The following is a 13567-nucleotide window of genomic DNA, read 5'->3' as shown; positions in this document are numbered from 1 at the left end:
CAGTGCCAGGATAGGGAAAACTTAGAATGTCTATTTTACGAGATACCGGTGAATGCCGGTCCCCGAGCCTGGGGGATTCATAACCATGCGCAGCTCCCGAGCCACTCCAAGACACTCCTGGGCATGATCATTGGTGTTACTGTTACTGATATAGTGATCATACAACTTGTACAGTACTCAAGATAGTAGATCACAGTGGTCAGTTCAAAATATTGAGAGCAAGAGAATGTGTTTACACGGCAGGCAATCTCCAGAATTATCTCTCTGGAAGTGAAAGTGAGGTATGCTGCGGGAAACGCACACACACCCATGACTCAACAACTGCAGCAAGCAATTTCACATTTTCTTAATTATTCAGCGTCAAAACAAAGCGTGCACATAGCCTAAACTACATCTAGAGATAAGATTAAGTGACCTAAATGTTGTTCTGGTTGGCGATGAAAACGAATCTAATCTGTGTTAATTTACAGATTCATTGAGACTTGGGATTGGGAGACATTTATACAATTTATAAACTAAACTTTAAAGTCACTTTTAAAGTGGGAGTGAGCATCTGTTGCCAGTGTTGGAAAGGGTTGCAGGGACCAAAATCACACATAATCAAGCTGTGTCAGGGTGGATTAGCTTCATGGTTTACCGTCATACAAATGAACGCTCCTGGATGAAAATACTCACCAACCAAGCGCTTGATCAAAGCCCAAACAACAATGTGTTTCAGCAATCTACCACTAAGCCCACATGGCCATCCATTTTCTAAACGAGAGTAGCCTCCCTTATTTTGGGGAGTATTTATTACTAGCTATCACTTACACACTTGCGCATTCACCTTAGTCCCGTTGTAAAATAGTATATTTGTAGAAAACAGTTAAGCATGTGATAATTCTTGTTTTTATGACTATGTCTGTCTTGATGTTTGGTAGTTAGGGACAATTTTACTTGGTCAGAAATCGTAATACGATAATGCAATTATGCTCCCTCAATGGTTCCCGCGAGTGTTTGCTTGATAAAGAGAGCAGCAAAAAGGCGATCAGAATGAAAACACAACAACGAAAAGCTCGCGTAGTTTCTGATGTAATTCCACAAAATATAGAAAACCAAAGACAACAAAATGAACAGAAGATCAGTGAGCTTCAGGCAGAGGTCTTGTCTCTAGAACAGAGACTTCAGCAATTCAGGCTCGTCTCAACTTTTAATTTTCCTACATAATTTACAGGCTTGAACTGAAGATTGTCTTCATATAGATCTGTAGACTAGGAACAAATCATTTGTTTCATGCACACACACACACACACACACACACACACACACACACACACACACACACACACACACTCTCTCTCTCTCTCTCTCTCTTTGTCTGTCTGTGTGTGTCTCTCTCTCTCTCTCTCTTTGTCTGTGTGTGTGTCTCTCTCTCCCTCTCTCTCTCTCTCAGTCTCACACAGTGACAGATGAGTGTCAGACACTGACTGATCGAGTGTAACCTGAGTTGATTCAATGATTGTGTTGGCCGGTATTCTATTTGTATCACCGAAGACCAGCAGCACTGTGGAACATGTCATGCAGCGCCTTTTCACTACTTTTTGTCTCCTGCCCGGGAAAGATCGAGGCGATGCTTCGATCTCCCACTTTGATTTAAACTCCACCCAAATGGTCAGATCAATATAAGTATGAATTCAAATTTAAGTTTCAAACTTTCATGTTCATTCAAACGAACTAAAGAAGTTCAAGTATGCATGAGCGGATGGGGTTATGCCTAAAACCTGATCAATTACCATCATTTTGAATGTTAATAAGTGTTCTGGCAGTTGGTCAAGAGTTGAGTGTTGGTAATGGTACATCACTACATGTATTTGGAGTTATAGCAATTGAACTTTGAAGGTCTCAACCAGTATAATTAAGGACTAATGATCATCCTGTAGTAATAGTAGTAATAGTATTACTATTAGTGTTTAATATTGATGGTTTCAAATGTTCTCAGCACATTAATTGACATACTCCCAAAAAAAGTAACTTTTCAATAAGACTGCGTCAGTGCATGACACAGTCACACTCACAGCCTTATACCTTCTTTGTAAAAATGATAGAGTTCACCCAGCAGAACCTTGAAATGTTTCAGCTCTGGCATTACGTAAAGTTGACTTTAAATGCTAACAGGAATGCCCAGAGTCTACAAAGTGTGAAAAGCAGTGATTCAACAACCCCTACTTTGGACAGTGTTACAGAAGAAATACAAAAACTGGAGCAACTAGTGAGTATGACTGTATTGCATTACAAAAAAAGATTAATTACAAGAACGTGAAGAAAAAAAAGTGTAATTGAAGAGTGCACATTTTGATTTATTCCTTTAGTAAAGTGTGACTATGAGCCTCCAACAAGGGTCATTTTGGACATTGTCAAATTTCAGCAAACAGTAATTGTCATTGTCAGTATGAGACATAAGTGCAGATATATTTGGCACATATTTTGTTGATCTTACATATTTTGAAATGTGACAAAATAATGCATGAACAGTGATTATGTTATTCGGTACTAGTAACTACAGCTCTGAAAGTGGCGAGTATTTTGCTCGCCATGGCGAGGAGAAACATGTAACTGGCAAGTAGAATTGTTCATCTACTCACCAAATGCGAGTAAAGTTGCTGAAATATATGGTTGGTTTGGCAAGTAAAATTTGATCACTGGCTAGGGCCTAAAAAAAAAATAGGTGTGGTTACGGTAACCCGACCTACCCTATTTTTAGGGGCCGACCCTATAACTTTTTATTACATTTGTCAAAACAAAACAAAAAAACACCAAGAAAACGAGTGCAGAAAACGCAATGAAAGCGAAAGCGCCCGAGTCGCACACTTATTTCCCTGTCAAGTAGGTTTAATTTGTACACATTAGAAAAAAAAATTTTAAAAAAAAAATTGGATTGCCTACCTTCCTACCCTATTTTTTGTGGCTATGTTACCGTAACCACACCTATTTTGGGGAGGGCCTAGTAAATTTTGGACTTTGAGGTCTGAATGATGTGCTGATTTGTGTCTCAGGTGAAGGAAAATGAAATACTTACGGGCATAACAATATCAGAGGCTACTTGCTCAGTCCTGGAACAAGGTTTGTTGTGCAGATTGATAAGTAGCTTACATTTTATTGTATTAGGCAACAACAAAAATTTCAATGTTTTCAATTCCCCAACAGACTCTAATATTTCCTCCGGATTCTGGAACTGTTTTGTACCCTTCCAACAAAAATATAATTATTAATTATTAATGAAAAGTGAGTGTGGCTGAGAAATGTGTCAGTGAATCAATATATGCTCTAACTGTAAATGTGCAACTACATTCTTTGCCTTATGGGCCATTGTATTTTCGTTTGTTTGTTAATAAACATTTCAGGTAATTCATTGTCATTTGTGCTATTTAGTGTCAAAGGCTAGTTTTAATCGCCAGTGATATAGGGTTTATCATGTGCTTGCAATATATGTTCATCGCTTTGTGGCCAAAAAACAACAACAAAAACTAACACATCATGATCATCTGAGTGATTTTTAATTGTGAACCTGTTGAACAGATATGACATCGTCGTTGCGACAACATGCAATTGTGGGAGAAGCAGGAGGCAAACAGTTTAAGTTGCAGTACGATGTCCGTGAACAACTTCAAAAGGTTACATTTTTTCTCTACCTTTTTTACATTCAGTCAACTCTCTCTCTCTCTGTCTCTCTCTCTCTCTCTCTCTCTCTCTCTCTCTCTCTCTCTCTCTCTCTCTCTCTCTCTCTCTCTCTCTCTCTCTCTCTCTCTCTCTCTCTCTCTCTCTCTCTCTCTCTCTCTCTCTTTCTCTTTTTTTTCTCTCTCTCTAGTCTCTTTCCTCTTGTTTAATTTAGAAAGTTAGAGAGAAACGGGCGTATTTCAGTGCAATCGTTTGACTGAATGGTTAATCACGCCTCAGCGTTCTTGTTATGTTTTCCTTTCCCTTCACACCTGTGGTTCCAAAATTAAACGTAAGAAGTAATTCTTCTCATGTCTATCTTTACAGACAAGTTTTCTTTACTGTTGATGTCACCAGCATGTTTCATTGTTAAATTCAGGTGGAGTCGGGAGGATCTGAGGCAGAAGTGCAGATGTTAGAAATGGACGTTGTGCATGACATGGTTGTCCAGCTGGAATCAAACCTGCAAGCGTAAGTTACTAGTAAAAAAAGAAATTTGTTAATGTTTAGCGAAGGGTGCTCTTGATATTGAAGTCTTATTTCATTTAAAAGTGTGAACAGATTTGTGGTAGCGAACATGATTGCTTATGTGACAGGGTGACACAGTAGTCCCCCCTGTCACAGGCAGCTGCTCCCCATTGACAGAGTTGTCTCCCTGCCTAAAGCGTGAGCTATTTTTAGTAGCTCGACGTTTTTATAACATGGGTAGACAGCACACCCGTGAGGTGTAGAGTAGCTGTTTGTGATGGGGTTTGGCTGCTGTTGTCACCTAGTGTGCCCTGGCACACCTTGGCTATATCCCATAGCAGTTTTTGAAAGGGCTATTAACTTAGCTCTAACATCTCAATCTTGTTTGACTGGCGTTGCCTCCAAAGGTTTTTCTTGTGCGTCAGGCACTCGGTTACATTTACATGAAAAGGAATGTGCTTTTAATGTGTGTGAACATGCATGGTTTAATAGTTCTCCTATTTCTGATTTCTGGTTTATGAGCATTCCTGTCAATAACTTCAGGGTGGCAAAGGCTGTGAGCGTTCGAGAACTTTTGCAGCTGTTGGCATCCTATGGTGCCTGGGTGGAGGACCGAGAAAGAGCAATCAATCATTTTGCGTCAACATTTCCAGAGCTTGTGAAGAGAGAAGATTCAAACGATGAACAGGGCAGCTTTAACATGGTCATCTCTGATCCCCATCGGGAGTATGTGGCTTGATGAGCTTGCTTTTTTTATTCATGAATGTTTTATTCAGGCTGTTTGTTTGCGTTTTGTCATGCAATGCACAGAATATTAGGGCATAGACATAGAACACTTTATTATCTCAAGACGAGAAACTCAGGTGTGGTGTATCACAGCATTTCAATTATATACAACATAAAACGTAAGAACATAAATAAAATATCGAGGCGCAAATAGTCAACTCATGATAATTAAGATTAGGGTGATAATATCAAAACAAATCTCTCTCTCTCTCTCTCTCTCTCTCTCTCTCTCTCTCTCTCTCTCTCTCTCTCTCTCTCTCTCTCTCTCTCTCTCTCTCTCTCTCACTCCATTCATATTACATTACGTCACAAGCAGACACGCGGGTTCATAGGCGCATAGAGTTAATATATGTTAAAAGTGAATTTAGATTTAAACAATATCACATCATCTAGGTACATGATGTATATATTTAGGTTATAATTAAGATAAGAAAGGATTTACAGTTATATCAGTGTCATATAATATATAAGTAAAATGCATAAGACGGAAAAAAGGCAAGCAATTATGACAGATAATGCTTCATGAGCTTACTTGGGGATAAATTGCAAACCGATGTAAAAACTCAAATTGATGAATTTTTATGAACTGCATATTTTTTAAGCAAGTGTCAAATTGTTGCTATCTTGTTTGTAGCTATGACGATGCTATACTGTTTATGTAGGTATGATATCATACTGAAAGAAAAGTGTAATAAAATATTTTGTTTTCGTAGCTTATCTTTTTGTTTTTAAGGAAAGAAATAAGAGTTTTGTTTTGTTTATATGAAGTTTAGTATGCCATTCTGAGAGGAAATAGAAGTGACCCTGATCGAGCTTCAAGAGATTGGGATTTTTTTGGTACTTATACATATCAGGTGTATGAACTTACGAGGCCGTCGAAATTGTCCCTGGATTTGAAGCTTGAAATGAGGATCTCAGTCTGTAAAACACAGTTGATCAACTCAAGTTATTTTCCCTATTTTGCCTGTGCGTGTATAGTATGCTTGGTCGATGTATGTATTGTAAAGCGCTAAGAGTAGACATTTTTCTAGAATAGCGCTATAAAAGTTTGCATTATTATTATTATTATTATTCACTGAGGGAAATTTTGTGAACGAGGAAGCAGAAGAAGACTCAATGAAATTTTAGATGAGATCATGTTAGACGAGACTATTGTTTGGCATTGTTTTGTCACATCAGAAACAAAGGGTTGCTTCTCATTTCAGCTTACAACTAAGAGTGCTGTGGGAACTGAAGGTGCTACCCATGCAGAGCGTGGTACCAGATCTTAAACTGCAGGTGGAAGCGTCCCCAGAAGGTGAAAGCAAAAGACTTATTTCTAGTTAATGATTAGTTTACAAAATAATTACAGTGGAACCTCCCTTTTAAGACCCCCCAATTTAAGAATCTCTCCCTTTTAAGACCCCCCAATTTAAGAATCTCTCCCTTTTAAGACCCCCCAGTTTAAGAATCTCTCCCTTTTAAGAACTTGATTTTTAAGATGTTCTGTTGATAACCTCTGTAAATTTACCCCCATTTAAAGGCTCCCTCCTTTTTTAAGAGACGATTTTCTAAGATTTGTAGAGGTCTTGCAAGGGGGCTTCCATTGTACATAGACTGCACTTGCATGTCAGTGCAGCTTTAGGTTTGCATGTTTTAGCATATATTTGTTGTAAAAACTAAGGTTTGGAGAGTGAAAGACACATATATGCATCAGAATTCAAGGAAGATGAATAGCTAGGTTGCCACTGCAAACACATCTTGTTGCAGTTGAAGGCACTGGGCAGAATGTTTATGAACGAGTGTGTGCAAACACTTGCTTTCTGGAGGTTTTTTTTAGATACATCATACATTTATCACCAGCTGGTAATTGGTAATTATCCCAATCCTCCCATATGCAGATCCCTGAAACACCCACTGTACACCATGATACCTACGTACCTATGACACACTTCTGTTTTCATTTGTACCGGCTGTCTGCCATGTTTGAGCATTTTTGATTTCTGAAAACTCGCAGTAGTTACTTTGCTCAAAATTTTGTTAAAGTTTGAAATTGACAGAGTTAGTTTTCATGTCACAAGAGGAAATGGGTTATTCACAATTTCCTGTCTTTGTTTCAAGGATTAATCTGAAACGGAGGGACTGCCGATGTTCCAAGACCAAGTCTTTGAAACAGAAGTGGTTTATTTATTAACTTTAATTCAAAGAGTCAATAAAAAAAACTCAATGCAAAACAAAACAGTTGTTTAGTTTTGTGCTTTGTTTTGAATTTTGAATTTTTTTTCTCCATCTTCTTCTTCTTCTTGGCGTTCGCAGAGGTTACACAATCAGTCCAGCACTGGTGATAAATGTTGTCGTTTTCTCCAACTCCTGTCGACTGCCGTATAGTTTGGTCTGCAAGGGAGTTGGTGACGGCCACACTTCTTTTCGTTCCTCATCTAGTAAGGGACATCGCTGTAAGATGTGTTCCGCTGTTTGGTCCTCTTGACCGCAGGCACAGGTTGGTGATGGCGCCAGCTTGAACTTTCGGTTCATGTGAGCATTGAGCCTGTTGTGGCCAGTACGCAGCCTGATGAGGTTGACTTGCTGCTCTCTGGACATTGTGTGGTAGTCATCTCTGTTTGTCCTTGGCCTCATCAATGCCTTGATGATTGTCTTCTGCTCACTAAAGCTGACACTGTTTTCAGGTTGGTCTTCCACGGCTCCTTCTTTTGCCAGCTCATCTGCCCTTTCATTTCCTGGTATCCCACAGTGTGCTGGTATCCACTGGAGGACAACTCTTCTGGTTTGTCTGACCATCTGTAATGCTTTGGCCAGCTGTGGGAGTTTGTCGTTCTCTAGGGCCTGAAGGACTGAAAGGGCGTCCGAGAGGAAGACAACTTGGTAGCAAGGGTCTGCGGAGTCCTGAACTAAGGAGGCGGCCTGCATGAGAGCTTCTGCTTCTGCTTTATAGTTTGTGCAGTGTTTGCCAGTGGCAACGCTGGATGTAGCTGTATGTCCCCCAGGGAACTGGATGAGAATGCCTGCACCTCCATTGAGCACGGCGTTAGTTGCTGATCCATCGGTGTATACATGGATCCACGCCTCTTTTGGGTACTGTTCGTCGATCAGGGCTAAGGTGAGTGCCTGTCGAGCTGTGTCATTCTGATCTTCTCCTGAGGTAACATGTGGAACACTGGTGCAGATCTGGATGCCTGGTTTCTCTGTTGCCTTGGGGGTTTCCTCTTCTTCTTGAGTCAGAGGTAGAGTGTTCTGTGGAAGGACTTCCCTGTACTGTCGAGAAAGTCTCTTGCTCTCGTGTACAAAACTGCTCCGTTTAAGCCGGTTCTTGGTGAGGTTGCTCAGTCTGTGCTTCATGGGGTGGTCGGGTAGGCACTTGAGCTTCTCGGCCTGTACCATAGTCTTGGCTTCTCTTCTCTGACAGAGGGGTTGGATGGTGGTAAGCTTCTCCATTTCCTTGATGGGCGTGGATTTCGTTGCACCGGTGATAAGTCGGAGGGCCTGGTTTTGCACACGGTCAAGGGTCTGCAGGTTTGTCTTGGCTGAGGTTGACCACGCTGTGGAGCCGTACTCGAGGTGGGGTCTGATTGTTCCCTGGTATACTGTCTTCAGTATCTTCTCGTTCGCTCCCCAGGTGGTACCTGCCAGCTTCCTGAGTATGGCTAGCTTGCGCCGGGCCTTCGTCTCTGCCTGTGCAATGTGTGGTTTCCAGGTCTGCCGTCTATCAAAGGTGACACCAAGGTACGTTGCTTCTTCATCCTCTCTCAGGGGAGTTCCACCAAGCCTAATGGTTCCGGCTTTCTGCTTTGGCGACAGTGTGAATAGGGTGGTGGAGGATTTCTCCTTGTTGATGGAGACGCACCAATCTTCTGCCCATGCGTTCAGCCTATCTGCCGCTTGCTGCATTCTGTAGGTGGCAGTACTTGCGTGCTCCTCCTTGCACCAGATCACAAGGTCGTCTGCGTAGAGAGCAGCTTTGATCCCCTTGGGCATCTCAGACACCAGATCGTCGATGAAGAGAAGGAAGAGTGTGGGGGAGAGGACTCCGCCCTGAGGGACGCCATGACGAAGGAGGAACTTCTTGCTTTTGGTCTGGTCGACGTTAACTCTTGCCCTGCGGTTATAGAGGTAAGAGCGAATCCACTGGTACATGTTGCTGGACACGCCTTTCCTCAGCAGTTTTACAAGGAGTCCATCTTTCCAGACCTTGTCAAAGGCCTTCTGAAGATCTATCCAGGTGACGAAGACCAGCTTCTGTTCCTGAAAGGCATCTTCAACTTCTTGCGCCAGGTAAGTGACCTGATCTTCAGTGCTGCGGAACTGTCGGAATCCAGCTTGTTCAGGGGCGAGGAGGTTCCTGGATTCCAGGTACCACCTGAGGCGCTCGTTCACAATTCTCTCCAGGGTCTTCACAACACAGCTGGTGAGGCTGATTGGGCGATAGCTGGTGGCCTTCTTTGGATCCTTCCCTTTTTTTAAGATGGGGATCATGATCGCTTCTCGCCAGAGTTGTGGTAGCGATCCTTCTTGCCAGCTGCTGTTGAAGACCTCGAGTAGCTTGTTCTCTGCTGCACTACCAAGGTGGGTTAGCATCTCGTTGGTGATGCCGTCTGGGCCAGGGGACTTCTTCGCCTTTGACTTTTTCAGAGCTGAGTGCAGCTCGTGGAGTGTGAGTGGTTGACTCATGGCGTCCACTGTCGACTGTCTGGCAGGTCTCTCTCTTTTCTCTCTTCTTGCTTCTCTCTGTTTCTCGGGGCTAACATGGAGGTTGCTCTCAGCTGCATAGCTTTCAGCAAATTGGTTGGCAGCATGCTTTCCAGTTAGCACCTTCCCGTTCTCTTCTAATGTGATCTTTCCTCTGCTGGTGTTCTCATCATTCAACTGCTTGGTGAGCCTCCAGAGCTTTCTGCCATCCTTCTCAAGGTTCAGAGAGCTTGTTTTCTCTTGCCAGCTTCTCCGTCTTGCCTGTAGCTTCTTTTTGAGAAATTTGGCTTTGGCTTCCTGGAGGCGGATGTTGTTGTTTTGTGACGGGTTGACTTCTGCTTCCCTTCTGGCGTCTGCCAGATCATCATCCAGTTCCTGCAATTCATTGCTCCAGTAGGGCTTATAGTCTCTCCTGGCACCCCTGGGAATGGACTCACGCGCTGCTCTGAGGATGCTCATGTTGAAGTCCTTCGCCACCATGTTGATGTCTCGACCCTCGACTCTGATGTCTTTGGTGAGTTCGCTGGTGCGGTGTCTAAAGAGGAACCAGTTCGCTCTTTTGTAGTTCCACCGTGGGAAGGAAGCTTCAGTGCAGGACTCCATGCCCAGGGTCAAAAAGACTGGCCGATGGTCACTTCCACCTAGCTGTTCTCCGACCTCTCTGCTGGTTAGCTGGTGCATGTCTTCCGTGCAGAAGGCTAGGTCAGGAGTTGATGTAGTGTGCCATCTTCTGGAGTAGAATGTAGGGCAGTCAAAGGGACTGTTCAAAAGGATGAGACCTTTGTCGTCCTGCCAGTTCTCCACCTCTTCTCCTCTCCGATCCAGGTGGTCATATCCCCAACTCTGTGAATGACTGTTGAAGTCACCCACCACGATGAAGTTGGAGGCCTTTGCGGGGATCGTGTCAAGGGCGAGGTGTCTATCATTGGGGCAGTAGAAGTTGACAAGATGGAATTCTGATGTCTTCGTCTGGATTCGAATCACCTGATATTCGGAGTCCTCCATGTGCGTTTCTATCAAACAGGCATTGATGTTGTTCCTGATGAGGGTCAGGATTCCTCCTTTGCTTCGGTCTGTTCTGTCGGACCTAAGGCATTGGTAGCCTCTCACTTTGAAGGACTTTTGGGGTGTCAGGTGCGTCTCCTGAATACAGCAGATGTTGATGTTCTTCTCATGCAGGATATGCTCCAACTCTGTCTTCTTGTTCAGGATACTTTCTGCGTTCCAGTGCATGACCTGAAAAGGTCGCTGCTGACTGGGTTTCTTCCTGGTTGTGGTGGTGCCAGTCACTTTCCTCCCGCGTCCCCTGGTGTGACAAGACGGACGGGAGGGACCTCCAGTAGTTGGGGCTGGGTCCCTTTGAGGCATGGGACCCGACGCTGCTCCACCCTGGGGGGTCCTCAATGGGCGAGCGCCATTTCCATCTGTGCTGGTTGATTGTGTCATCATTTGCGTAAGTGCGTGTACCCATGGTTTGTTAGAATGCGCCGTGCGGCCCGGGTCCTCCGTCTTCAGCATTCGGGGTTTTCTGTCGGGGTTACCTCACCCTTAGCTCATGGCCCGTACGTCCTACCCTGAGAGCACAGGGGGGAGGATTTTCCGGGATCCCACCCGGAGCCAGTTTGGTCCGCGGCCGCAAGCGGCTGATCTCCATATCTGAAGACCGTTCCCCTATCCGCCACCCGGGGACGCGCTGGGTTGGGGGTGGTCGCCCCACTGAAAATCCCACACTGGGTTAAGAAAGATCAGCCTGTCCCAGTTTTTTCTCCATAATTAACCCTTTCTTGTTTCTGACTTTCTTTGTTTCAGTGCTGGCTAAGGACAAGAAAGGCGTAATGAGTTCAGCGCCAGAGATATTCCACCTGATGCTGAAGAAGTTTGGCATTGAGTCGGCCATTCTTATGCTGATCAGACTCATGGACAGGTCTCCAACATAAAGAGCTGTCTGCTGCAATGTTCATCAGTGTGTGTGTGTCAGTGTCAGTGTACATGATTTTATTGTGTGTGTGTGTGTGTGTGTGTGTGTGTGTGTGTGTGTGTGTGTGTGCGTGTGTGTGAGGTGCATGTATTTCTTGTGTTGTGTGTGTGCTGGCATATATCTGTTTGGGCATGCTCTCAATTTTGTTGTTTCATTTTGATGTATGTGGCTGATTTAAGATATGTAAGTGTTGAAGGTTGACATGTTCTCACAGCTTGACTATTATCAGGGCTCCCGACAGGCCTAGAGGGTCCCAGGACCCCCACTTTCAGTTTCTAGAGGGTCCATGGACCCCCACTGCAGAATTGTAGAGGGTCCCAAGGGTCCAAAAGCCGAAAATTCCGGTTGTACTCATATAACATTGTGGTCACGCATAGGTTACTGTGAAGTGTCTTTATCATTGACATATATTCTAAGAGGACATGACACACACACACACACACACTCACACGTACATTTGCATCGGTTTCAACCTCCTTTCCGATTTTCTTTGCGTAAAATTGACATCGCTGCTTGCAAAATCTGAAAGCTGTACCTCAAGTACGTAGTAGCTGACGATTGTAGTCTGAAAATAGTATCTACGGTACGCACGATCAAGGAAATTTAGTGCGTCCCAGGACCCCCTCTTTGAAATTTTAGTGCGTACCGGGACACCCTCCACACATTTCTAGTACGTGTTTTCGGCTTCTAGTACGTAAAGGACGCAAGGACGTGCTCTATGGGGAGCCCTGATTATGCTGCTTTATATTATCAATGGCTTCTCTGTCATATATATTTTTAACTATTTTGTTCATGAGTTGCACACTAATAACGTGCAGAAAGAATGTTTTTAGTTTGCTTTCTGCTGGAGTCCTAGTAGGTTTCTCTTATAAATTATGACTTGTATTTCATTTCATTTGATTGTATTTTATGTAAAAAAATGGGGCGGGGATGTAGCTCAGTCGGTAGCGCGCTGGATTTGTATCCAGTTGGCCGCTGTCAGCGTGAGTTCGTCCCCACGTTCGGCGAGAGATTTATTTCTCAGAGTCAACTTTGTGTGCAGACTCTCCTCGGTGTCCGAACACCCCCGTGTGTACACGCAAGCACAAGACCAAGTGCGCACGAAAAAGATCCTGTAATCCATGTCAGAGTTCGGTGGGTTATAGAAACACGAAAATACCCAGCATGCTTCCTCCGAAAGCGGCGTATGGCTGCCTAAATGGCGGGGTAAAAACGGTCATACACGTAAAAGCCGTGGGAGTTTCAGCCCATGAACGAACAAAAAACAAAAAATGTACAAAAATATGATTGTATTTTGCATGAATAAAGTATAGAAGGCGAAAAGAGGCTGATTTGCTGTAATACAGTATGTACGTATGCTACTTTTAAAAAGATGTTCTGTTTTATGCATGTAAAATTATACTGGTGTTTTTAATACAGTGAAAAGATTGATGCTGTTTGTGTGGCTGTGAGTGTAGTATCTTATGTGTGCAAAAGTATGATTGTATTGTGGATCAAGTAAACAGAGGCTTGCTGTTTGTGTTATGGGTGGGATTCTTCCGGTATAAGCTGGAAATCCGGATTCGTAATGTCTGGTGGCGTGTTTTTGTTTGTTAATTATACAAATCCTTCAGCGTCTGGAGGACTCGTGACATTTTTCAGTCCCACTCATGGTTATTTTGTTTCCCGGCCCTTTGAAAAAAAAAATGTACTGGATTTTGTTTGTAGAATCAATATGGCATTTTGAATAAACAGTGCACACGTGAAGAGCTTCGTTGTCAGTGGGTTTTTTCCTGTGTGTTTGGGGTAGGGATGATTGAATGGTAATGATGTTTTTGTGGTTCATGTGGTGTTGTGAGTCCAGTAGTTAATTTGCTACTTTAACAACTGCTCTGGATCTGGATCTGGATCTTTTACGTTGCAGGAACCACTGTTGGTCATATTCGCAACGGATGCGGGAGAGCGCATAATAATAATAAT

At 43.4% G+C, this 13567-nt stretch overlaps 3 protein-coding genes across 4 annotated transcripts in view; 2 read left to right on the top strand and 1 right to left on the bottom strand.

The window, feature by feature from the left end:
- LOC138965369 (nucleolar protein 8-like) overlaps positions 1-773 on the bottom strand; it is a 31597-nt gene extending 30824 nt beyond the window's left edge. For both annotated transcript variants that reach the window (XM_070337510.1, XM_070337511.1), the window contains exon 1: positions 676-773. The gene's annotated coding sequence lies outside the window, so the exon portion shown is untranslated. The remainder of the gene's footprint in view (positions 1-675) is intronic.
- Positions 1-8062, top strand: part of LOC138965371 (sortilin-like) — a 109443-nt gene extending 101381 nt beyond the window's left edge. The window contains exon 20 of the mRNA XM_070337514.1: positions 7614-8062. Within this exon, the coding sequence (XP_070193615.1) occupies positions 7614-7721 (108 nt within the window). The 3' untranslated portion in view covers positions 7722-8062. The remainder of the gene's footprint in view (positions 1-7613) is intronic.
- On the top strand, positions 960-13354 carry LOC138965374 (centromere protein P-like). The gene is made up of 8 exons (XM_070337516.1): positions 960-1175; positions 2155-2248; positions 3033-3099; positions 3556-3650; positions 4073-4164; positions 4705-4887; positions 6153-6244; positions 11440-13354. The coding sequence occupies exons 1-8, from the start codon at positions 961-963 to the stop codon at positions 11565-11567; spliced, it is 966 nt and encodes a 321-aa protein (XP_070193617.1). The 5' UTR covers position 960; the 3' UTR covers positions 11568-13354.
- The last annotated feature ends 213 nt before the right edge of the window (positions 13355-13567 follow it).

This window comes from Littorina saxatilis, linkage group LG4, assembly GCF_037325665.1.
Source record: "Littorina saxatilis isolate snail1 linkage group LG4, US_GU_Lsax_2.0, whole genome shotgun sequence".
In the NCBI taxonomy this organism is placed as follows: Eukaryota; Metazoa; Mollusca; class Gastropoda; order Littorinimorpha; family Littorinidae; genus Littorina; species Littorina saxatilis.
The sequence above is the reverse complement of the archived record's forward strand: the minus strand, read 5'-3'. Positions and strand labels throughout refer to the sequence as shown.